The sequence below is a fragment of the Formica exsecta genome, unplaced genomic scaffold (genome assembly GCF_003651465.1).
Source record: "Formica exsecta isolate Colony F162 unplaced genomic scaffold, ASM365146v1 scaffold83, whole genome shotgun sequence".
In the NCBI taxonomy this organism is placed as follows: domain Eukaryota; kingdom Metazoa; phylum Arthropoda; class Insecta; order Hymenoptera; family Formicidae; genus Formica; species Formica exsecta.
This window is the reverse complement of record NW_021853600.1, coordinates 1635978-1663052: the sequence shown is the minus strand read 5'-3', so window position 1 is coordinate 1663052 and position 27075 is coordinate 1635978. Positions and strand designations below refer to the sequence as shown.

The following is a 27075-nucleotide window of genomic DNA, read 5'->3' as shown; positions in this document are numbered from 1 at the left end:
TCCGCACGTATGCCGCATACAACGTCGCGCTGGTGCAGCCAAGGGGAAGAATAAGGTAGGCGTGTCGCGGCCGCGTTACGTGCGTGCATGTACACGACAAAGAGAGATACGCAGGCATAAGCCGGCTTATTACGCGTCGCCGCGGGTTACAAACACGCCGAATAATGGCCGTGGCTTCGTGCGGCGGAGCGGGCGGGATATATGTGTGTATGTGTGTGTGCATGTGCGCTCCGGTATCGTATTAAATTATAATAATTCCGGCGCGAATTATTAGACCGAGGAGGAGGAGAGAAAGAGAAAAGCGTACCGGGGGCCCGGCTGGCTGGTTACGCACTTTCTACGTACCGTCGCGGCACCAGTTGCGGCCCAGGTGCGTCGCGCCGGGAGTTCCCCGACGTTTGTTAACAAATATTTTAAGCCGTAATCAGACACCCCCGTTGACTATGTGAATTGTCGATGGGATTGTGCCACTAAAAGAAATCGACGGATAGGATTTCCAGAAAAAATTTTATCGGATGGAGATCCGGCGCATGGATGTATATTCTTTATTTTTACAAAGTAATTAACAAATGGAAAAAGAAAAGCATATTTTAATTTTTTTGAAATTTTTCGATGGAAAAGGGGATTTAAGTAATAAAATTTACATCATAAATTTTTAGAATTTGAGATTTATTTCACACATTACACTAAAAATGATATATATTGTATATCTTCAAGATTCAAATATCCTTCATCTTTGCCAAAAAATTTCTATGGAAGATAAAATTAATCACATAAACGTTATATAACATAATGGAGAAAACATACTCAATAAATTAAACTTTAAAAAAATGCTCTCTTTCCTCTTTCGTTTTGCTTTGTAAATAAATAAATAAATTCTCCAAATTATATATATATATATAATTAAAGCTGTCTCTTTAATGCAAATAAATTCTCTCCGAAAGAAATATCTTCAGTATGGCTAAATGATAATTTCTGGAAAATATGAAAACAAAAATTTCCGTGCACGCGCAGTGCAAGATGATTCATTATTAATGCTCTAACATTCGCTTCGAGAGAAACCTATTACCGCTATTTCGTTTCTATTGCATAATGCATTTTGCTCACAAGATGATGTTACATTCGGCGAACACGCAGCGTGCTATACGTCGCGATAATTCTCCGAATTAAATTGCAAATGCCGACGTATTCCCAAGCAGCGTGATATATGGCGACGGGTTAATTTGATTCATCTAGGTTGTAAATATATCTTTCTTCCGACCAACCCGCCCTGCACACTTCTGCACGATTAACAATGCGCATGCGGTAGATGAAAGCGCATTCATACACACATCCGCAACAAAATATTACATGAATTATAAACCGGTATGTATATCATTATTCTTCGCCAACTCGCAAACGTCAATCACAACAAATTTTTATCGACTGTAACTTTATTCAGCTAAAATTAGGCGTCAGTTGACACTTTTTTAAAAATAAAGTTAATTGTTGATATATAAAAAAATTAATAAATAATTAAATATATATAAAAATAATTGTACTTTAATTATTTGCGAAGATTTTATGATCACAAATTTAGAATACGCGAAATGATCATTCTCGCGTTTAAGAAAGACGTTTGTTAAAACTGAAACTGCGACGAACCTAGGAGGCCTAATTACACCGTCGAACGCGAAGAAATCGAGAACCCCGATATACTTGCTGACGATCGAGTTTCCGTATCTTTCGTGTCGGGGGAATAGCTACCAGGAGCCAATTATGGTTTCCTTCGTCATAAGAGCGGCTCAAGAAAAATGCGATAGTGAGAATCGTCTCGTATACTTGCGGAGGGTTGAAACTATTTCGTGCGGGCATTGTGTCCGATGACGAGTATGACAGGCACGTAAACGACGCGTTTCCGGTCTACGCACCGACAGATGCTGATACGCATACGTCTCTATGGGGTCTGGCAAGAGCTACGAGCGAGGGACGGACGAGGTAGGCGTGCCGGCAATAGGCACGTATACTTTATACTTATGAAGACATAGCGGAATTAATAAGGTTGCTGCGTTATATTACAGGGATCGAGAATGCGACGCGGTTAGTGTCCGTCCTGATAATTCTCTCTTCGTTCGTTTTTATTATTTTTATTTATCTCTTTCTATATTTATTTTTATCAATATAATTTGCTCCCTTCTCCATTCGCATATTTTTCATGATACTTTATTTCAATATTTATTGACGAATAGAAATGCAAGATATGTAGGCAAATTAAAAAAATATATCTGTGCTATAAGTGTAATAAATAAATTAAATGATCATATTTATATTTCATTGTACAACTCATTACAAAATTATTACTGCGTAACAGCTCAAAAGTTAGATTTTTTCTTTAACAAACGTAATTTACTATTTTTTAATATTTTATAAACAGTAATTATAAAGAGAGAGAGTTATTCATTCTAATAATTGATATTATTTTTCACATATGTATACTTTTTGTAAAACATTGTTATAACTCAAAAATAAAGATAAATTAAAATAATGTTTATATAACATTTCTAACTTGGAATAACCTTTTGCATGAGCTGTTAAAATATTTTATGTTTCTTTTCCCAGTATTCCATAAAATGTTTTTACGATTTACTAACATGAATTTTAATGTTAATTGACTTTTGCAAATTAACTTGTAGTGGATTTATAAAGTATACAGTGATGATATATGCTATCATATTTTATACTGGTCTATTTTAAAGTACTATTATTCTGTACAAAAATAAAATATAATCTAAAATACAATCTACATGTAAATAGCGATCTCAAGAATTGTTGAACTTACTACTTACAGGACTTACACAAAATAATGGGATAATAAAATAGTATTTAATTAATTAATATAATAAATATAATTAATAACTAACACAGAATTTAAACAGTCAAATAATGTTACAAATTAAATGTAGCTAACGCGCGTGTACAGTAGACGCTAAAATTTGAAGAGTAGGTTAAGTATCGTATTAATTATATTAACAATTAAAAAAATAGTATCCATGTCAAGCGTTCGAAAAAAGAAATTAGCGACCGCTAGTTTCAGAAGCGTTGAGAAACGTGAGAAAGAATCAATCCGGTCCGATAATGTGAATGACCGACGATGCGTCAATATTGAAACGTCAGAGAAACGTTGTGTGCAAGCGTTCATGTATCATTTTGAGACTGACAACAGGACCGATAAAACTTTATCGTCCATTCTTAAGAGCGATGTCCGAGAAAGAAATATCAAAGAAAGAGAGTCGGATAAGAATGCTTTCCCACAAGACATACAACTCTCTTAAATTGTACCGTCGACAATTCGAAATTTTGTTTTACATTCGAGATACGCTGAAAATTGAAAAGATTTTTGGTAACTGGCGAATTATTAGAGATTTGCTAGTTCGCGAACGTGAATTTAGTCTCCAAATTTATCATACTAACAAGCTTTTAAGTAGGTAAGATCACGAACTCAAGACTTCGAGATTTATTATACTAGAAAGGTTTTTACTATAATATCTCTTTGATTAATAGGCTCATCTTGAGATTTATTACTTCCGGAAAGATTTCAGTAAGTAAATTTACGAGTATAAATTTGGGATTTTGAAATTTACGCGATACTTACAAATCTTTAAATACATGAGTTCATGATCATACATTTTTTATTCTGCAATTTGTTCATTTTATTATAATATGATTTATCTTAGATTTATCGTATAAGAATAATTTTAATTCATACTTCCAATTAGTATTTAAATTTTCTCAGAGAAAGATCTATTTTCTCAAATATGATGTATTAATTTATGAGATGAAGTTGAAAGAGAGAGATAGTACAAAAAAATTCTCTCTTTGTAGATATAATTTATAATATTTTATATAAGAAAATGTATTAATATATTATTATATCAGTTCGTTTTAATAATTCTGACAATAGCATTGAAGACAGTTCGTTCAATGATAGCAGATTATCAACAATTAATAAGTAATAAAAGAAATATCGTTTGTAATAAAGTAATATCATAATTAATGCACAATTATCAGATTCTCGTCAAAAAGTTTTTAATACTCGTTGCTCAATGATTTCATGAAATAAATATCGGTATCAAACTGTCGCCGATCGTTACGTTACCGAAATAGATCGATCAGCCAATACTCGATATCAACGATATCAACTTATCTCGACGAATACCGCAAAGATAAGGTCGCCTCGTGACTGCAGCTGCAGCAGATAATTATATTGTTCAAAGCTGAACAAATAATTCTCCCGTCGTTTCCGAATCTTTATACGAAGTATCCATAAAAAGCGATAACTGGCAGCTCTATTATCAAAGCAAACGTTTTTTTTATAATTGCCTTTCTTTGTATCAAATTGAAGAATTTTTATTTATATAAACTTGATATATAACTGATGGTCATTTGAAGTAGACATTATAAATATAAGTAAAATATTAAAGTATATAAGATATTAAAGAGTATCGCTATATAATTTTTATAGACTCATATTTATCTTCACCGTTCGTCTCTATATTTAATATCCAGTATTTCCTAATGCTGTCATCAGGAAACGATTTCGATTATCGGCAAAAACACATAGCGGATGCGAGGAGCGAATTTTCGATATTGAAGAAATTTCGTGGGCGGCAAAAGAGGAAAGGAGAAATGAGTTGATTTCAAATCAAGATAGTACTGAAAGCAAACGATACAGTCGCACGTTTTGCAATGAAAATAAATCAAGCCCAGGTTGGATCGACAGGGGAGTGATTTTCCTCTTCCCTCTCTCTTTCTTTTTTCCTCCATCTCTCGCATTAATAAAACACGAATGAGCAGCGAGGAATAATAATACGATTGACAGAATTATGGTTAATTGACATCTATCGATCGTTTACGATAATGGGCCAATTAAAAATTAGTGCTCTTGTCGGTTGTTTACGTCGCGCTGACGATTGCATTCACGCTCTCATGTATGCAGTTTGCATACGACGTCGCGCTACCGAATTTACGAAAATTCCGACGGCGGTCGCATTTACGATGCAAACTAATGCGTTGAAATTCCGCTCGGACTGTCATCCGTGGTTGTAATTTGGCTGGCGATTTTTTTGTTTCCCCCGAAAGTTATATAATGCCGATGAAAAAAAAAATTGAGAATATTTAAATTTCTTTTAGTTAAAGGATTTTCTGTCTTACTTTCCTATTATTAAATTTTATAAAAAAATTATATTAATATAATTCTCTCTATTAATATAATTTCTAAATATTTTATTAACATAAGAATAATTAATAATTATAATTATTTGAGATGGAGAAGATAATTTGGATTGTTAATTTGGAAGGCATAATATGCCTTATTTTTATCTCTATACATAATAATATAATCACATATTGAATTCTTCCAAAATCATTTTACAATTCAAATTACTCCCATTTCTAAATTAACAATCCAAATTATCTCCTCCATCTGAAATAATTATAATTATTTTTAATTATTCTTCTCTAATATAAAAACATATCACATAATATATAAAGCGAATTATCATTTAAAAGTTTTCCCAAATGAAGCGGTTTATAGTTAGGACAATGGCTTCTTATCGTGCGCCACAATACTAACGGCTGATTCTTATTTTGCATAAAAAAAGAAGCGCCTCCTGCACGATGCATGGATGCATATTTTTTTTACGGTCAGTTACTGAAGACATTAAAGTCGAAGGTATTTCGATGGGTGGGCATTGCGGCGCCGCACGTTGTCGCGCTAACAAGACGATCTTTATAGAAGGAAAGCGTTTCCCCAGTCACCAGTTAACGTCTTTGTCTTGTATTCCCGTGCCTGGTTTGTGAATATATTCATGAGGTAACCCGCGTATCGACCGGCACTCATCGAAACTTTCGGGAACACCATTTTGAATTGTAAGTGTAAAAGAACGCAGTTAAATATCGATAGTAGATACAAAAATACGCGACATTCATGGCAATGCTGCAAACCTGCGCGAATTTATTCGGGGTCGATCTATCTAACAATTTTCAGGTAATCAGCAATATACTGAAGAAAAAATAAAATCAGAAAATATTGCAAGAGAAGGCAAACATTCACGATAATTTGATTTAAGAATCAATATTTCGAATCAGAAACAACGAAACGATGTTTTGCTATTTAAAGACAAAAGAACAAATATCTTGTGCTGATATTCACTTTCATGCGCTTCACATTAAGACACCGGTTGTTCTGTCGTGTCAAGATATTGAATTAATCAAGAGAGAGAAATCGCTCTCATCGCGACTTCGCGGATGTGCATTATCGATACATCAGCGCGGTCTCGCTTGAACGCGTTCGCCGGCAAAGTACACCGGCGGGGCTTTAATGGAGGCTGCGTATATGCATATATAATATGTATAGCGGGAGGAGGGAGGGAGGGGGGGGGGAAAGGGTAGGATGTGTTTCACAGTGCCGCATCGCCCGGACGCACAATAAACCGATGTGTATTCGAAAGGGGCTTAACTAGACGAACTATTCCTGCGCAGTTTCTATTAGTAAATCACCCGCGCACTGCATGGCATAGATAACGACCCCATAGCGCAGCGACAACGCCTCTTCGACGGGGAGAGACTTAATTAAGTATATATTAATTAAAATCGCTTCCGCGCGCGCCCCTTCGCCAACGTCAACTATATACGCTTTGCTATAATGTTTCTCTCCACTTTATTCGTCTCCCCGCTCAGTTTGCTTGCATGCATGCTGTCGCATATTTGCGAAAATTAAATTTTGATCGCAACGTCTTTGGCATCAAAAGGTTCCAAATAAACATACAGAGAGAGAGGGAGAGAGAGAGAGAGAGAAAGAAAGAGAGATAGAGGGAGAACAGGGATTTATATATAATTTATATATACATATATTATAATAAGAAAAATATAGCAAAAAATGCGGAGAAAGATTATAGTATCTATCCTATTGCAAGATTTTCATATACGCGAATATATGTTAAGGAGATTTTCCTCTAACTATAACTTTTCTAAATATGATCTTTTACATTAAAGATTCTCGAAGTACACAATACATGGCTGAAAGTTCGGTTAATGTAATTACTCCGGTGCGAATGCTCCGAAAATATATTTCGCGACAACGAGTCAGTCGAAGTTATTCAAATTCGGCATATGGCCTCAAACAGACCAGTGAGTCTGAAAAGGTGTGGCAACGAAACGCCGGCGGCGATCTCGGATTTCGCGCCAATTATTCGGGCTTAATAAAAATATACGATACGGCGAACGTGCATAAAGGAGAATCGTCCGCCACCCGCAGCCCCCTTTCGCAAAATGCAACGTCAAGGAGACGAATCGGTGACACCGGAGGAGAGAGGCACCCTTGTTAACGTCATCCGTCTCCTTTTTTTCGGGGCAACCCTTTCTCTTCGTGCAGTTTAAATCCGGTTGGTCGCGTCGAATAATTTATAACGCGATCTTTTTCATCGACAAGACTCTAGTTAGTATTCTCTAGTTAGTATTAACCCTATCAACTAAAATGTTTATTTAATAAATTGAAGTATAAACTCAGTTCGTTTTACGACTCCGAGAAGATTCCGGCGTTTATAAAATTGTTGAATTGTTAAATTTTTGTCACGATACTTATCGTTAGATACAAAAGTAATTGCACGATTCGGATTTCATATCTATAGAAGATATATATAATAAAAATTTTGTTTATTGCTGTATCTTGACAATAATACATTTTCTGTTCTATTCGCGTACTGTGAGCTAGACATGGGGACTTTTGATCGACCGAGACGCCTGTATGCATCGAGCGATGTGTTCGAGTAAGTGACATTTCATGTTTCGGCTCGCAGAAGATTCGAACGGCACGCGGGACACGCTAATAGAAATATATTCGTTTGAAGGAGCACTCCCGTATACGTCCCGCTGCGCTTCGCTCGATCGTGCGTGACTATCGAGAGAAGATTCGAGTTTAATCTTGCGAGAAATTGTAGAAGTAGAGGCGTGTGCAGAATGGAAGTAGATGCGTGTACGCGTATGAATTGATATATGTATAATAAGCAGGATATTCTGCTTGAGGGAAAAACTATTATTATCTCGACAATGGGTCATGGAGGGAAGCTTCGAGATTATAGAAAGGAAATTTGAATTTTACCTTATAAAAAATTGTTAATGTAAAAAGACGCATGTGCATTATGAAAAGAAAGTCACGTATACATAGGAAGACGATGTACAAGCGTGATTAATATAATAAGCTAGAAAGAGGGGGAAAAAAAGTGTCTTGGCAATAATAAATGCACAGATGGATATTCTCATCTTGGATACTCATCAATCATATTTTCCGATTTATACTTTTTATACTTCCGGCAAAATTTTTCGCGCAAAAGTGTCGTCGGACGCCTGCAGCGGGTATGAACAACGCAATATGAACACAATGTTCATCATATCGTTACTCCTTTTTCTGTACCGCCTGTCGACGATAAATTAAATCGTGGTCGAGTGCCACGTACGTATTTTTCACGGAGCGCGTTATCGTATATGCTTGAGCGACTCTTGTCTCTCTCTCTCTCTTTCTCTCTTTGCTTCTTCGTTTTGCTTCGCGTTCCATCGTCTCTTCGCCTTATCGGAGACTCTTGGATTTTAATTTCGCCTTAGGGCGACAGCTCATCCTCCGATAAATAATGACCCATAGCCTCCACACGGTCGCCGAAACGTCCTCCGCGTCGCTTTTATCGGACCAAGTTTATTATGCACTGTCTTCCGCTGTTTAAATTTTCACGTATCAAAATATCAATCAAACAATTCTCTCTGTTTTGTGTTAGTGAGAACCTTTTATACATCTTTTATTTCGGCAACACATATGTTATAATGACAGATAGAAAATAATCTTACAAAAGATAGATGTCAATGCCCCGTATATTTATATAGCGATAAATATAGTTTGCTTTTAGAGATATCTATCGAGTTTGTAGCAGATAATTTCTCTGTTGGAGAACATTGCGCTTATTGTGAAATCAATATGAAATAGTTAGTAATTAACGCCGAGTACGATAATAATGATAATTCAATTGCGTATTTATCTTAAAATAATGTATTATATTCGGATATGTGTACGAAAATAGAAACTGTTATCATATATCAATTTTTATTTCATTATTTACATTATTTTCAAAATAAATATCTTAATTCTAATCTAATTGTGAATATTTAGATATTTATTTTGAAAATAATTTAAATAATGAAATAAAAATTGATATAACAGTTTCTATATTCTCATCCGTGAATAAAATACATTATAAATATGTATAAAACTTAGTATATTGATAATCATTTTCTTAAAACAAAGAAGCCTGAAAATATAATATCGAAATAAATCAGTCGAACAATTTTCTCTGGTGCGAAAAACAGCGTGTATCACGCTGTTATAAATCACACACGCACACCAGATAACGTAACAAATTGCTCGGCGTCGGGCCTGATGGAGAGCAGAATGGAAACGTGGATAAAAAGGACAGCGACTGAAGGAGGGCAAGGGATCGAACACCTTTATCGAACTATCGACGAGCCTCTCATACCGATTCCTGCGCGTGTAATTTCACGCCCAAATCGCGGAAGTTATGGCAATAGAGCTGGCGATACAAGCCATAAACGGGGTTGCCTGACCGTGAATGCACGTATAAATATATAGGTCTCCGGCGGGGTTTGGGGCCGGGTATTTTCTCTCTCTGGCGAGGCCTGGTCCCTTGAAAAACAAACAGTTAAAGCTAGGTGATCCCTCATTAAGTTGGCACTACTCCCGGGTCGTTCCCCTTTAATTCAAGTCGATTCCGGTGCCGCACATAGAGAGGGTCTCCAAAAGGACCTCGGATCCCTCAGGGCCCCGTCACATACGTACGCACATTCACGCGCAGGCAGATACGTTCGCAAGTTCGTGTGGTAGGACGAGAGTGAGATGTTAGCTATGCACAGAATCAACGTGTTCAATACGTGTCACTGCGTTGATGCGCACGCTGGCTGCAGAAACATGCGGCCTGGCTTACTGCACGCATGTGTTCATATTTCACGCGTGTACGAATGTTGTGAGCATAGCCGAGGATGTTATTACCGCAATCGACTGAGAACGTAAAGAAAAATTGTGCTCAACCTTTCTCTAAAATAGATCGTACCGCTTTTAGGAAGTTGTTTTCGACATTAATCTTTGGAAAATAGTAATTATTTTCCGAAGATTCGAGCTAATTTCCGCCAGTGCATGGATTCACGATAATTTGTTTACGAAACGCATGACCGAGATTTATTTTGTCTTGACAGAGAAAATATTTTATTTTAAATAACTCGAAGCTTTGTGAAACATAGGAGACTCATCAATTAATATAAATTATTAAGAGACAGATTTATAATTTCAGAAATAGAAAAGTATCGCCATTTATTTATTATCTTCTTGATAAAAAAATATCTCTGTAAAATGTAGCCATAATCTTTTGCATACTCGACAATACTAATCTAAATTTCTTGACTAAATAAAATATAAATCAAAACTTATATAATAAGTAAAATTTGAAATAATTTTTTATAACAAATCGTACACGTCATCAAGTTAATAGCTTTCCTACAAACGTCATGATTGTATAGTAATGATTATTCTCGAAGGTTCATAGCATCAAAGATCGTACGTAATTGCCGATGCCGCGCAATACTCGCAGCATAAGGAAAATGCCCGATAATGGAATTACATATAGAGAAGGGATTAGCGAAATCCCTCGAATGCAAAAGCTTATTCTATAATCTGTACAACATGCCCGCATCTTCGATGCGAATCACGAGCGAATAAACGAGCGTATCGCACCTAGATATACGATTTGATTAATTTTCCTTCTTTTTTTAAAGACGTTAATATTACTTTATATAATTTTTATTTACTTATATAAAACGCTACGAAATTTAAAGTTATAATCGATTTTTCTTCCAATTTTTTCTCTTTCATTTTTTTCACTCTTCTTTCTTTTCAAATTTTATAATTTTTTGTGATTAAAAATTTACTAATGTTGATATAAATATCGATTAAATGTAGCATTGACACTTTTTTTATTATTGTCATCGATTCATTATCCCGATTTATTCTATAGCTTCATTATCCCGATACAGCAATTATAAGTACAAATTCTTATCTGGCGCGAAATACATGCTGCAAATATGCATAAAGAAAAATCACCATTATCTCTTTTTTTTCTCTTCTCGTGTTTTTTCTTTCCACCTATGGTACGATGCTATCTATTCGCCAGTATGTTTGCCCGATCGAAGGTTTATATCTTCGCAGTACAAACGTAATATGAACAGTAAATGCAAATAACGCGATATACCACCGTCCATGCGGTAGGATTATAATGAAATAAATGCAGACGATTAAGGGAATATATTTAAATTAAGCGCCGTTATTGCTCGTGTAGCTATAGCTTGCTAGGTCAGCGATTCGATCTTCGTACATGTGCGCACACATATTCGTATGTATGATCAACACATAAATGCAAGCTCAATCCAGGTTACATTGTGTTAATGCTCGTTGTTTTTTGTTACAGATACGCGTCAACTTTGCGGGAAAAGAACGACAACGTGGAAAAATTACGTAAGTATACTCTGTACACACACATAATATATATATATATATATATATATATATATATATATATATATATATATATGTCTGCTAATTAGCCGATAACTGATAGCGGAAATAGCCGGGTAACGTTACTCGCGTCTGTATCATAGATCTAAGGTTATCTCCCTCTCTCGCCTCTTTGACGGAGAAACACAACACTGCATCTATGTATTACACACGCACAATATCCTCGAACAAAGAAAATTCTTCCCACGCTTGTATCACGCGAAATCGTACCTGCGAGTGCACTGAGAAATAGAGTAACTCACATGAACGACGTATAAAACATTTGCAGGAACATTTATTTTTTTCTTTAATAAGTTAATGATAAAATATTATTATTATTATTTAACATTGTTAACATTTTAATCAATTTTAAAATACCGTATATAAGATAAAGATTTAGGTACAAAGATTTAAATTCTGTTATATTTCGAAATATAAAAAAACTATGATTTCGCGATAATTTAAAACGTTCTTATTTTATAGCAAAAATAAATGATCTATATTATGACAATCTTTTTAATAAGCTTTTGTATATTTCAACATAATAAAATTAAGTATTAGGAGAAATATTTCCCAACTTAATTAAAAACTACAAGTTTTTTCTATATATTTTGTTCAAGTTATTTGTTTATAACCAAGCAGCATGACAAATATATTCTGTAATATTCTGAATCTCGAGAAACTGATCGAAAATGTCACTCTGTATAAAGAGTTATAGAAAATTGGTTCAATAAATTTAATCTTTCTAATCACACACATACACCCAATAAAACTGATAATCACGACTTATCGAGTGCACACTGAATGACTCTATCCAGCACTCTTCTTCTTTCAGGGACAAATTCATATCAAATAAAATTTCAGTTTCAAACCGTTAAGAAACTCCACAAAATAATTTTGTTTTGAAATATTTACTTAGAAAGCTATCTTGTGTGATTAGCTCTCTCCATCTCTCTTTTCACATTGTATTTTTCATTGAATAAATGAATTATTTATTGCTACACGTAATTTCATACTATTTAGATTTTTACAAAAAAATATGCTAATTTGATAGGACTGTAATTTCGATTTCAATTTAATTTACGATACCATGGATTAATATACTAAATTTTGCATTATTGAAATATCTTATCGATAAGAGTTTTCCACATCGCGTTCTCATTTTGATTCTTCCTTTTCGAATGTCTGCGCGCACAAAATTAGTCCGGTTCTCGAAGAAACGTGCACTAGCATTTAAGCGTCTTCGTTATGTCGGCATATTTTATGATGTTGTTCGTGTAACTGCCGTGTTTACGATTTTATTGAACCTGCTCATGCCGATATTGCCTGGTACGAGAAACGCGTCTAGTATTCTCGCGTGAAAAGAAAAACTTTATTGGCTCAATGGATTCTTGCACTTTTAATAATACTTCTAAGTGCGCATGAACCTGAATATCTAAATGTATGAATAAGATCCGACGTTTGAGTATAAATATGTTATCGCAAAGTCATTAATTATTCGAAAAAGATATAATTTATATAAATGATTCATTATAAATGAATCAGATATAATTAGATACACCAATTCTACAATCTTTAGAAAAGAGATAACAAATCTAAATAAAGAATTTTATATTTTGGTACTCTAAATTTATAATTTGAGAATTAAACTTACTTATTTAAATAATTGATAATTCTGATTGATAAATAAAGAAAAAATTCATTGTTGAAATTACCTATTATTATCTATATGAATATTGAAGAGCAAAGTTAATATTATACTGCACTCACTTTTTCATATGCTTTATACTTTAACTTCATGCATTATTTTATAATTTTATCCCTTCTTTCACTTGATTTTTCTGACCATTTATTAGAAGCATGGCTAAAGTTTCGGTTAAGTAAGTGTTTGAAGTTTTATACCATTCATTCGAATATTATGCTAAAGTTTTCAGATTATACTAACTCTAAGTATCCAAAATTGATGTTGACAGCTTAAAAGATATCTCTTTTTATAAAAGTTTTAACCTTTTGCTTTCAAAATATTTTTATCGTGACATTAAAAGCTATTACACTATTTTACATCGGAAGTTCACACTTCGAGTTTAATGTTTTCAAATAAAATTAAGAAGCATAATAATAAGACTCTAGCTCTTTGAGCCCAATTAACTTTGTCTTTGAAGGTAAACCGCCTGACATTTTGGTTGATATTCTTATCGTTAGTTATTTAGGGAATATAAGCTGGGAAGAGATAATAATGTGTATAAGAAATTAATACTCGTGATATATAAAAGCCATGTGACGTAAACATCTCGCTCCCTACGAAGTTATGTATTTTATGCTATATGATTAATCTTGTATTATAATATCATTAGGATTTTTTATTGTCAAATGCAATATATGTCGAGTAGTTTGTAAGAAAATTATTATAAATATTGATTTATAAACCAAATTTTATGTATATATGTATAAAAGATGAGGAAAAAAACTGCAAATATAAATACAATTATGTTACACTACTTGAGAATTAAGAAGAAAATTAGCAATTTAACGTGAAAAAATAAAATCGTATAAGACAACACTCGAATATGATGAGTTAATAAATGCGATCAGACTGGAAGTATTCAACACGATTTCGCAGAAAATATCCTCAATCATTTCATTATTTGTTGGAAGCGTGAAATTCTGCTCGTTTTCTCGTCGTCGGCATGAACCGTGAGACAGTCAATGGCGGCACGGAAGGTTAAAGGAAAATGCAGACCTCGGTTCGACAATAGGCCACCTACGGTCCCTTACGCCCCCGCTCGCTTTTTCTCTCCCTCTTTTTCTGTCGTCCCTTTTCGAATATACTCCGGAATCTCGACCGGACCAGCTGCCCTAATGCTGCGGAACTGACTGTAACACGCCGGCAATTGTCATGGTCTCGTGAACTGTAAAGCGCGCTAGGGAACACGCCACGAGCGAGTCTGTCCAGGTTTATGTTGCATCCTCGACTGTTGACATTTGCCACCGGACCCGGTGTTGTCCGGAATCGCCGGCACGAATCGTTTACATCGAGATAAAAACGGGATAAGATGGGTATATATATATTGTAGATATATAGAGGGAAGGACCGTGACAAGGATTTGGCTGTTCGGTTAATTAAGCAACAATAGAGGTCGATCATGAGAGACACACGACGAGGATTTATATTCGAGGTATCTTAGTGCAGATTTAATCTATTGGTCCGTAAAATTATTTCGAAAGATAATAAGGCAAATAGACAAAAGCATATTTTAAATTGTCTCTATTATCAAGTTTTATTTCTTCTACGAATTATTAAATTATATTTATCTTTCATATCTCTTTCTATATTTTATATTAAATATATGATTGTATTATTTTTATCGAATTTCGTATTTTATATAGATTTTAAACTTTCTTTTCCTTAACAATAATTCTTTTCCTAGCTTTATTATATTCTTCATCTCTCATCGGATTTCTCATCTTCCATAATTTGCCTGCGCTTGTTCGACTTTCAATTAAAATTAACTAGAATATAGAATTTGAATTCCTTAAATACTCGAGTTTTCCTTGATTCATCGCGTGAACTCTGATGGCCGTAGTTATCGAGGCGTTATCAGCTGTGCGAAACGGCGCCACAAATTCTGCACGACGTTTCGAGGCGCGTTTTCGGGCCGCCGCTGGATTAAAGCGTCATCGCGGTATCGTGTCACGGAGTACAACTGCGATCCTGCGAACGACCCTTCGGAGAATAAACTCCCTAGTATTTATGGACTTTTGGGATTAGCGGGGGCGAGGGAGCAAAGTAACCTTCGCGCACGAGAGCATCTCTTTTGTAAACTCGGTTACGAAACACCTCGGCGACGAGAACGAGAGGCGACCCTCTCCCTTTTCGCGATGTAGATCGCGATCTACCTTGTTTATGCGATAGTCTCGCATAAGGGGTGCTCTTTTGTCCGCGGTTGATTCTCGCCGGGAGATATTGTCGAATGAATTTCGGGGATGACGGCGATATATTTTGCACCCGGCTGCGGTTTTGCATGAACTTTACAAGCTCTTCCTGTCACGTACAATTTCGAAGACTTCGATAGCTTTTCGAAAACTTTCGAAGGCTTTTGATGTACTCACCGATACGATTTAACTTTGCTTGATTTAATGTGTACGAATACAAGAATTATACGTAAAGTTACGCGACATTTTTATAATGTATTTATAATATATTTATTTATGTTAGTCCTTCCCAAATTATGTATTCCAAAACAAGTATAAACAAAAAAAGTATTAATTTTTAATATTCAAATAAAACTGTTTGTTACAATTTAAACTGTCATATATTTTATATGACATGATGACATATTTTATATAATATTTTGTCTATTTTATTTTATTCTTAGAATTAATTATGTGTGCGCTTCGATTCTCTTTAATTACGTTCATTATATTTCGATTGTTTAATTATCGCTTTCTCTATTTTGTTAAAATAACGAAAATAACTTTTGTTAGTTCATTCAAAAGGTTAGATAAGTAAAGATGAGAAAAGTGAAGGTGAAGCGTAGTACACGTCAGCAGAAACTTCCCGATGTTTTCCACAGTTTTCGAGACAGGCGTGCGTTTAAATGCGAGAGTTTGCGACCTCTCCCTTGGATTGTTTTCCTTCGTCGTGGATAATTTCCCGTCTGCCACTTGCAACTCGCGCGGTAATTTATTGTAAACGCGAAGACGGACGCGCCGGTTTAAACGATTTTCCTGATACAGCGAACAGACGGACGAACAGACACGGAAACGTATTCCGTCGTGGCGTTAACGATTCATTACAAAAGTGTAAATTAGCGAAAATCGTATCTCGCCCGCGTATTGCTCATCGCCGGAAAGATGCGTTAAGGAAACATTAATTTTTTAATATTGATACATAACTAAAATGAGCCAGATTTTTCTGAAAAATGTGTGTGTATATGCAATATGCATACTTTTTATTAATTGTAAACAAGCATCACACATACACAATTAAAATGTTTTGGAAATTATGTATTATTCTGGCTGTTAATAAGATAAAATCTTATCTTTATGAACAAATTACGGATTTTCTTATTTCAATAGAATTCTATTCTAAGACTGAGAGGAAATATTGATTAAATATTAGAAAACTGAGACAAGAATGCTATTTATAATTAAATTTTTGGCAAGGAAAGATTTCAATTTAACCGTAATTTACCATATAATTGACAAATGTTAATTTTAGGGCATTTTATATCATGATATAATCATATTAGTTATTTTAAATTAGATTCGTCTATTTATTGTTAACAAAACGAGGATAAATTTGTGCATCATAAACAAGTTGTCCTTTTAATCTGTTTATTGTAGACGATTTCGATATTTCAAGAAGTATTTGAATTAGTAACTTGAACATGAAGTAAGATTGTAGAACAAGATGAACTTGTAAATGTATATCTCATTTTGTTAAGAGCAAAATGTATCGTATTTGTATATGAAAGGCAAATATTTTTATAATGGAAACAATATACTTCATTTCGCATTCGTATGATCGATGAAATAGTATACAGTTACGTTGTTTTGATTTTATAACCAATAATATTGAAAAAAAATATCTATCAATAATAGTTAGATAAAAAAATAGAATATGAATTTGTATTCAATATTGTATGAAAGAAAATTTTGTGTATGTGTCAAAAATTAATTTAGAATTCATCATAATTTCATAGCGTTATTATGAGAAGCATTCCATGTATTTCTTTGTAAAGTTTCATTGTAGATATTGTTAAATTCATCATGTTAGCCAATCAATTTTACCTCTTCAAATATTTTTTATAGATAATAAGTATTATATATGATACGAAGAAGGAATATTTAAGAATCGAAAATATTGATATGATATAATAATTGGATATGATAATAAAAAAGCATCATAGAAAAGATATTTTAAAAATTCAAAATGATGAATGATAAATATCAAAAACATTTTTCATATTATATATTCTAATTGCGCTATCTCTCTCTCGAATAAGCAACTGAATCATATTATATTAAGATATTATTATTCATTTTCTTTTTAACTATTTTATACATATACACAATTTTAATATATATTTTTGTTTGCATTATTTTTATTATCAATTATTAATTAAATATATTATATATAATCTTTATTATTTATATCGTATCATTTTTCCTTCTTTAATTTATAATAGTACTTACTTGGTGACGTAGTACTGAAAGAATGAAGGATGGAGCACAAGTTGTGTATGTAGGGACTACGTGTGTATATGTTGTCCTTGTAACGGCGTGGACCTGGTAATTGCTGCCAAACAAACAATAAATATAAATTCTAAAACATTTATTTTCTTATACATAGCAGTATCCGGTATCAATGATTAAATAACAAGAATTTACTCACATCATCTCAAAATTAAGTCGAAGAAAATGAATTCACTGAGCGAAAGCGTCCGTTTGACACGAATTGAATGCGAAGTCACGATTCCGCGTTGTAAGCGTTGTAAATCGCACACGTGATATCGGATTATCTCGATCGCGAACCACAACTAATACTCTCTCGGTGCGATAACTACGAATTTGCCGAAAACTTTGCGGCATTGTGCAATTTCGAACTTTATCGCAACTTCCAAATAGCTATTTTATAAGTTTCAATAACCGTTAATGTTAAAAGCGCCGAAGGACGCCATCTTTGACTGTGTTACAGTTAGAGTTTTTGATGTTCGCAATGATATCTCATCTTTAATATAAAGACAGATCTTTTTCGACCAAGATCTGTGCTCGAACAAATTCGAAGAAAAAGAAAGAAGGGGAAATGCGAGAAAGCACTGGATCTCACAATATCGCGTGATATGTGCTATATTCTTGTTCCGAGAATTCGTCTTCCGTTCACGCACCAGTGTTTCTGTGTGAGTGTTAACCGATAAATTTTCTACCTCGTCAGATTATCGACGCGACTCGGATTGTTAGATAACCAATCATATAACGCGTATCGTTGCGAAGACTCCCTATGAGCTTGGTCGCGCAGAAATAACACGATCGCAAACGGTGAAACTGACTTTCAAGTTGGTCGCGACAAAAATTCCACGAAACGCGTTTATACGAGCCGTGTAGTTAGAAAGAGACGCGCGCGCGCGGCATCGCGAGGAGAGAGTATCTTCAGCAACTTGAAGGTAGGCAGGGGAGGGGTGATTCGACGCGACTGGTAGGATACGCAGGGACGAGGTGAGCCGAGAACGACCGATCGCGCGGTAGTGGGGGAAGCCGCCGCCGTCGCCGTTGCTCGGCTGGTATGGTGGGGGGGGGGGAGACGCTCACTCGTTCCCTGCGCTCACTCAGTTCCTCCGTCGCTGTCGTAGGGAGTGTGTCGTCGTTTTATAGGGAACGTATCGTCGCGCGTTGCCGTTCCCTTCGTAGTCGCGTCGCGACGGGTGTTACGCTCGCGCTTCTAAGACGCTTAATTACGCTCTTGGACGGCGTCCACGCCATCGTCGCCGTTCGTTTTGCCGCGAAATTCCGTTATGGAGACTCGCAACTTTCGTGCGATACGGTGAAGCGCCACGGGCGCTATCGCGCGATCGACTTCAGTGTGTACGAATACGCAGTGAAACTAGCGTCTTTCCGGCGCGCCGTGAAGTTCTCAATTGCACGATATCGCGAAGTGGTGCGTAACTTGATCATCCCGGTATCTGTTTCGTTCCTGGAATCCGCTGAAGGAGATACTTGGAGAGGAAGGACCGATAGAGGAGAACTTAACGGAATACGCAGCCGGAGATTGCAGCCGTCGGCAGATCGTGCCACGGCTAAGATCGCTCAACTAATATCTGTGTCAGCATCGCTCGGCGAGTTTCCGAATTCCTGGAAATCCCGAGGGGATATAACGAGACCCGCGCGGATCTCGACAGTGTGTTTCGTGTGACAGTGACAGTTTGGTTTTGTTTCGGTTTCTGATTTTTGTGCGATGTGCTACCGTCCCACCGTTCTCCGTATCTTCTATCTCGTAAGTACCACAAATCAACGGCCTTCGATTCTCGATCGGCTGTACTTCCGCGATCGCTTCTCCCATTTTTGTTCGGAAACGACAGTTGCGGTTCGATTTCGGAGATGCGCGGATATGCGTATCAAAGTAAACCACCCCATCGACCGATACCGATCGAAATTGAAACGAGCTTCAATTTAGAGCGACGGAACGGAATGCGGCGGTTTGAAGTATCGAGCGCACGAAATTTTTGTATTCTGTGAACCTGTGATGAAAGTGAAAAATGCGAAAGCTCTGTTCGAAGTCGGAGTGCATTGATTGGAAATTAATTTGTTAACGTGAATTCGCGTACGTTTTGGAAAAAACCATACCAATCTTGGACGTTGCTCGATCGCCGAAGTACAACCGTCGATTTTTCGTGTTTTAATGAAAAATTAAAACGAGGAATCTTTTGCCGATGTCATTTCGCAGTGATAGAGGTTGTGATTTTTAGAAAAAGATGCATCGGCAAAAGAATGTTATTGGTGGAAAATCGAGGAATTGTTTTTTTTATTACAATAAATCGTGCAAATCTTACCACGGCTTTTGCGATTTTTTTTCGTTGACGTATAAAATCTTATAAGTGAAACGCACGCGGATATAATACGAACATGAAAATTATTGTTACATGCATTTGTGATGCAAATTTTATAACCCGAAAATTGTTGCATAACAATCGTGTGTGAGAAGTGGGTTGGTGAAGATTCGTCATAACAATCATGTGTTCAATTTAATTCCGTAATCAGCAATGAAAATAAATACAGAGAATTATAAACAAATTTCATGCATCATGTCCGAGGATCAAACTGTTTCAATCGCGAATGTGTGTTTGTATTTTTACCTCGCTTTTTTGCGCGAAAATAGTATTTCGTATTCGAACTGTATTCACAGTTAACTGAAGTTATATTTTTGTTTTAAGAAAAATTTATAAATGAGCATTGAAATAATAAGAAACTTTGAAAACGTTAGCGAGCATATTTTTAAATACGTTTCTATCTATTTTTAAATATGTGATATGTTTAGATAAAATCGATATAATTAATAACAAACGCATAAAGAGGACAATATTTTTAAACATGCAAACTTTTTAATGTTTTAAGTTATTTAAATGATGGTGTGTGCATGAAAGATTAAATATCGATATAAATTATAATATCTGAAAGATATCAAAAATGGACTTTTAACGCTATAAAAATACAATTTGCGTAAATAGGTATAGTTTAAAGGTAGATGTAACAAATATAAAACACGCAAATTTCATAATATCAATATAAGCTTGAATATGCTGCAACAAACAATGGAAATCAAATCTGGAAAATGCTAATTACGTAAATTTAATTCCGTTTCATTTAAAAATGCGATTGTTAGCTGTTTGCTTTTGTGTTGCATAAGCAAAATTTACGCGAATAATAAGCGTTAAAGCATATGAAATATTATGATATTAAAAGAGTATAACACAAGAGTATATGACACATATACGATATTTTTGTAATCTGATATGTTTATGTCCTCTCTATTTAATAGAAAAGGAGAAAAATATGTAAGAAAGAGGAAAGGAGCTCGAAATGTAATAATGCAATCCTCGATTTTCCATTAGTGATTTTTTCACAAATTTACAATGCAAAATCGAAATCAATTCTAATTCGAGTGTGCTACTACGAGTTGCTAGGTTTACTTTTCGCGCGTGAATAAATCCGTACTTCGTTTTCGCAATTTTTGCGACAGAAGGAAATCTCGGTAGCGGCGCGGAAATGCGCCCTTTGATTTTCAATCAGCAACTTCTCGCATTGAAATTTGATTTATTACCAATGAAAATAGAAGGAAAATGTCAATTCGAGAAAAACGATGTAGTCACGCGCACGCGTTCGATTCTTAATAGTTGATTTTACTCACTCGGATCTCGTTTTACAATATCATGATTTATTGGAACGCAGTTTTGATGGCAGTTTTTAATCAAAAATCCTTGTCATTAATTATGATATGTGCAATTAGAAAAGAAGTGCACATCATTCGCGAGATGCATAATTAATGATAAAGTACATGTCACTGCGGTTTCTTAATAATGGACTACATCGTTAAAAATAAAATGTTATGTCATTATTTCCAAGATTTACCAAAGTACATTCCCAAAAGTACAAAATTTAAATGCAATTATTATCAAAACATGATTACAATCAGAAGTTGCTTTATTCACGCTTATGCCTCAAATACGTGCTTCAACGCACATTTAATATTTTGCGTATCAAAATATAATCCCTGTGGAAACGTAATTTGATTTTGGAGAATGTCTAAATATACTTTATTTATATCTCAGCTAGATGCTAGAAGAGACGTATGATCTTCTCATATCGGAAAATTTATTTTAAGTTTTCAAAGATTTAGGTCGCGCAAAGATAGTAAATGAAACTTGCGCATTTGGAGATTTAAATTTGTGTTGCCGAGTTGCTTTGAATTTCTAAGGATAATTCGTGAGACGATGCAAGCGACGCGATGTCGTGTCATTAAGCCAAAGATTACCGGGAGCGACGGAAGGCTCGCTTTGACGTGTCCCGCAGGAAGACCTCCTGTTTGGTCTCGTTTTACAAGTCAATGCTCAAAGCGCGCGTGCACGTTGCCCCGAGAATACAAACTAGTCTGTTTACACGAAAGTCCGCGGCCATCAGCTAGCCCGATCGTAAATAATTTCTCGTTTACATTCTGATAATACGATGTCGAAAAAAGCATTGATTGCGAAAAGATGGCAGTTAAATAATTGAAAAAGATTTTTAATTAAATATGTATTTGAAATGCGTGAAATTTAATGTAGAATTCTTAATAAAATGCAAGCATAAATAACACGATATTTTAATAATTTTTCCATTTTTTGGGATATTTATTTTATCCCTAATACATTTTTTATGATATAGTGATATTATTAATTTTGTCTTTCATGTAAAAATCTTTACATATGTTAATTTAAAAAAAAAAGTACATTGAAGATGAACATACAGGAAGTACATTCTAGCATTATCTTATTTTACTGAAACTGTCTTTTTTTTTTCTTGAAATATAATACCTTCTGCTTGAAAATAAAAATGAAAGAAAGAACAGGAGATAATTTGTCATCGCAAAGTTTACTTGACTCTAATGTCGACTCTGTTTCATGATCGTATCAGGAAAAAAAATCTATTTTTTCCTTGTCCAGATTTGAAAAAATCCAGATCTTTCTTCATTTTTAAATGTAAAAAGAGAAGGGCAAATACCTGCACAAATTTAGAACTGATTAAAATTATAAACATATAGATTTAATTCTGTAATGATAGAGGAGAAATGAAATCTGGTGTTGCGGAAATCCATGTTCGATGTGATATAATTCGGTCGTGTACGCGGAATAGATCAACGTTAAACTTCGTGGCGAAACTTAAAGGAACATCGCGGCATCGCGCGGAATAAGTTACCGGCCGCCACGTAGCGGAACTTTAGAACGAAGTTCTTTGAAATTTAAGTGCCGGTCGCGTGAACGAGAAGCCGGTTCGAGGGGAGCGCGCCTGATGATTCATTTATATCAATATTGGGTGGGCGCGGAGCGATTAGAGCTCGTCCCGTTGCGTTGTCATTCGTCGGACACGCAATACACGCACTCATCACTTGCGTAACACTTTGCGGCTTGTCGACGTCATTCTGACGCCCGTCGTCTTGTAATCCTCAGCTAATTGTTGAAGACACAATGCAACAGATGAGAAGACATTTATTTTGTCGTATCATGATTGCATCTTTTGGTAATACTTGTATCTCATTTAATGAGATGTACTTCTATGAAAAATAATATAAAGTCAAAATGGAGAAAGTAAATTTTTTAAAAGAATGCAGAAGGGAAGAAAAGATTTTAGCAGTGTTTTATAATTTATTTTGATAAAAATATGTATAGCAGAAAAAGTAGTTGTATATATAGTAATTATATAAAAGTAATGTTATATATATGTATATGTAACTCACTCATAATATAGATAAATATCATTTTTTTTATTTCTTTGTTTATTAAGAAATGAACTTTTATAACTATTAATATGATTTATTTTATTATTTATATGTTGTATCTGGTGCAACTTGTAATCGCTGCAACAGGATGATTAAGAATTAAAGTAGATGGGACAGTTTTGATACCGATGAGGTCTGTGCGAAGCACAAAGTTTTTATAGATTAAAACATGCATTGTATGATTTTTTAAATAAATTCCTTGAAATAAATGTTTTTATTAAAAATGTATGAAATATTTGATAGTAGTAAATTTTCGAAATACTGTTGTGTGTGTAATTTAACGAGTATTAAATCAGCTCGATTATTTTTCGGAATTGTATCATGTATTCTAGAGTAAAAAGTTTGCTCACTAATCTATCAAAATCATTTATCATCTTAATTGAATTTTACTTGAGTATTCGGGAACGATTTTGTGATAGTTGACGAAAGAAACACGTAAATGTCCCTCGTTTTTTTCACCGTCCCCTAACTAGTAGCCCTTTCCTGATATCATTAATTCCTAGAAAAGAGAGGGAAGAGAAAAGAATGCACATGCCATATGGCATACGTTTATTTGATGTGTTAGAAAAAATGCAGAATCATTCTCGCGAGCTTTGTCACTGATGATTGACCGAATAGGGCGAGCAACGAGTGTACTTTGGGAAATATGCAATTAATTGATCTATAATAATAATAAAATATGATATCATTCACGAAGTTTATTTAGGTTTGCAAATATCAGACAGTAAATTTTATAAATTAAAAAATTTTGTTGCAATTGTGTTGAGAAAGTATAAAATTTGTTAAAATAAGGGATGTGGATTGAAAATTATATATTTTTAATAATAGGTTATCCTTCTACAATGTATTTTATAAATCAATTATATTTTTGAATTAACTGTAGGTTTATTTAAATAAATATTATAATACAAGTAATTATTACGAATAATGGCATTTAACGTTTGTATCGAATGTATTAAATAATATATTTGGATATAAAAGTAAAACGAGGATTACACGAATGTGTATCGATAAACCGCGACTCTTATGCACTTTTTGACGAATATTGCAAGCGCTTTAATTTTTCTATTGCTTCACGAGAATATTAGTTAAGGATTTTCGGAGAACTTTTAATCTTTTTTTTTTATAACTTCTAGTTTCTGAAAAGGAATATTTTAACGATCGGCTTTCGAGAACTCAATACTTGCAAAAATTTAACCAAGAGTATATCTACAATACACGGATAAAAGTTAAACTATGTGTGAAAATATACCTACAATGTATTAAATACATTGGAATAATGCTTAATGAAAATTTATCATCAAAGGATTTTTAAAGCCGATTATTTAGAAACGTTATTAATGCGATATATTGATAAATGTTTTTCATCCACATCTGCTTTTAACGGCTTTTAATTAAAAAATAGAATGTCTTTCCGCGGATAATGATTTCCAAGATCAAAATTTATTATACCGAATTTTTTTATCTATATATATTTTAGCAATTTATTTTACTAATCGATAATACACAGTTGTTTACAAAAGCACGGATTAACTATTTAGTTTAAAACTGATGGTTTTGATAAACTACATATTTTTTTAAGAAAGTGAATTTTATAGTGATCTAGGAAGAAAGATAAGTGCTTGTAGTTCTTTTATATGGAAAAAAAAAAAAAACCATAATAACTTTTGTTCGCGCGAGCAAAGAACCGCGTAAACAAAGCTGCGACGCATAGCCCAAGTTTTTGACAGAGTTTTCGAATATTTTACGAAAATTTTTCTGACGCGAAACACTATACTATATCGTCGACACTTTCCGCTTTCTTTCAAACATTAGTACAGCTTTCGTTAATTAATGTCAGTCGACGAGATACGCATGATAAATAATATGACGGCGAAATACGGGACGTCGCTAATGAATCATAATGAATATTTTCGTATAAAGGAAAGAATAGTTTGGCATACAATGTGGTGACTCCTAATTAATATTTCATTCGAAACAATACATCATCCCTTAGTCCCTGGGTGCTAAAAAAAAGAAAGAAACGTGGGAACATCTCAACAGCTTTAATTGAAACGTCGCAAAGGCACGAATGGTATATTTAAAAGAACAAAATAAAATATTAAAAAAACACGTACATATATATATGTATAAAGTTTAAGCAAAAATGCTTTATATAATATTAATTTGCTCATTGTAATTCCGTAGCATATACATTTATATATAATAATGTATATACTACATGTTTTATTTTATGTTTTCCATCCGAAATCGATTTTTCCAAGATTTTTGTTGGTAGTCTTATTGAGGATATCAAGTTGCGAATTTTACACGTCTTATAAGTTAGCGGAACAGAATGAGCAGAATCAATTCTAATTAATATTTTTATTTGTTTTATTTTGCAAGCAACAAATTCGGAACTTGCATATTTCGAGAGCAACAAATTCAGACCATATATCAGTACCAGATTTAAGCGAGCAACAAATTTTTTTCTGATGGTTTACTCTTGTAAGTTTGCACGCTGTGCGGCTTTCCGGCATTATTTATACTTATTTCGTAAGCAACAAATTCGGAACTTGCATATTTCGAGAGCAACAAATTAGCAACAAATTCTTATATTATTGTTATGTACAATTTTGTTGCTATATATATATATTGTTCCGCTAACTTAATCTTCCTTTAGCGGAACATCATTTTTTTTTAAAACTTACAGAGCAACAAATTTTTTTTTTTGGCAACTTTTTAGCAACAAATGAGCAACAAATAAAAATATTAATTAGAATTGATTCTGCTCATTTTGTTCCGCTAACTTATAAGACGTGAATTTTACTTTATTGCTTCATTTATCCGCGGATCCATTGCAGATTCCGGTTTTTGCACTTTCGCGCGGAATCCTTATGAAACATGCAAAGGACATCCCGATGAAAAAGTTGAGAAACGAGTGCAGGTGGCGAAGATATACGGGGAAACGGGAAATACTAGGACGTAGGTTCAGCTGATCGTATTTCTACATCGTCTTCGACATATTTACTTCATTGCCCGAGAAACGGATAGCGTTTTAATATCTTTCTGACACACGAGAATCCTTCGATCGATAAATTGATGATAGAAAGAAATGGGAAGAATGTAGAGATATAGAGATGTGAAGGACTAATTGAAAAAAGAAGATATGATCCGCTTTTATCATTAAAGATATTTGTGGTAATTATAATATAGAATTTAGATAACTGGAAAATATATTTTTGATCGGAGTTTGCAAATTAAAAAACGAGATTAATACAAACTAAAAAAATGTTAATGTTGTTTTTGTAGATTGGAGTATTTATTTAAAATTGTGAAAATCAACACCATAATATAAATCATTAATATGATTTAAAATTACAACTATTTAAATATTCTTTTATTATATTTGAAATATATATATAAA

General features: G+C 34.2%; 1 protein-coding gene across 2 annotated transcripts in view; it reads left to right on the top strand.

Moving 5' to 3' along the window:
- Positions 1-27075, top strand: part of LOC115244709 (latrophilin Cirl-like) — a 701308-nt gene that overhangs the window by 303896 nt on the left and 370337 nt on the right. The window contains exon 2 of one of the 2 annotated variants that reach the window (XM_029822597.1): positions 11556-11602. In XM_029822597.1, the coding sequence (XP_029678457.1) occupies positions 11556-11602 (47 nt within the window). Of the gene's footprint in view, positions 1-11555; positions 11603-18976; positions 19635-27075 lie in introns of those variants that run through there. The other variant, XM_029822598.1, reaches the window with a different exon arrangement.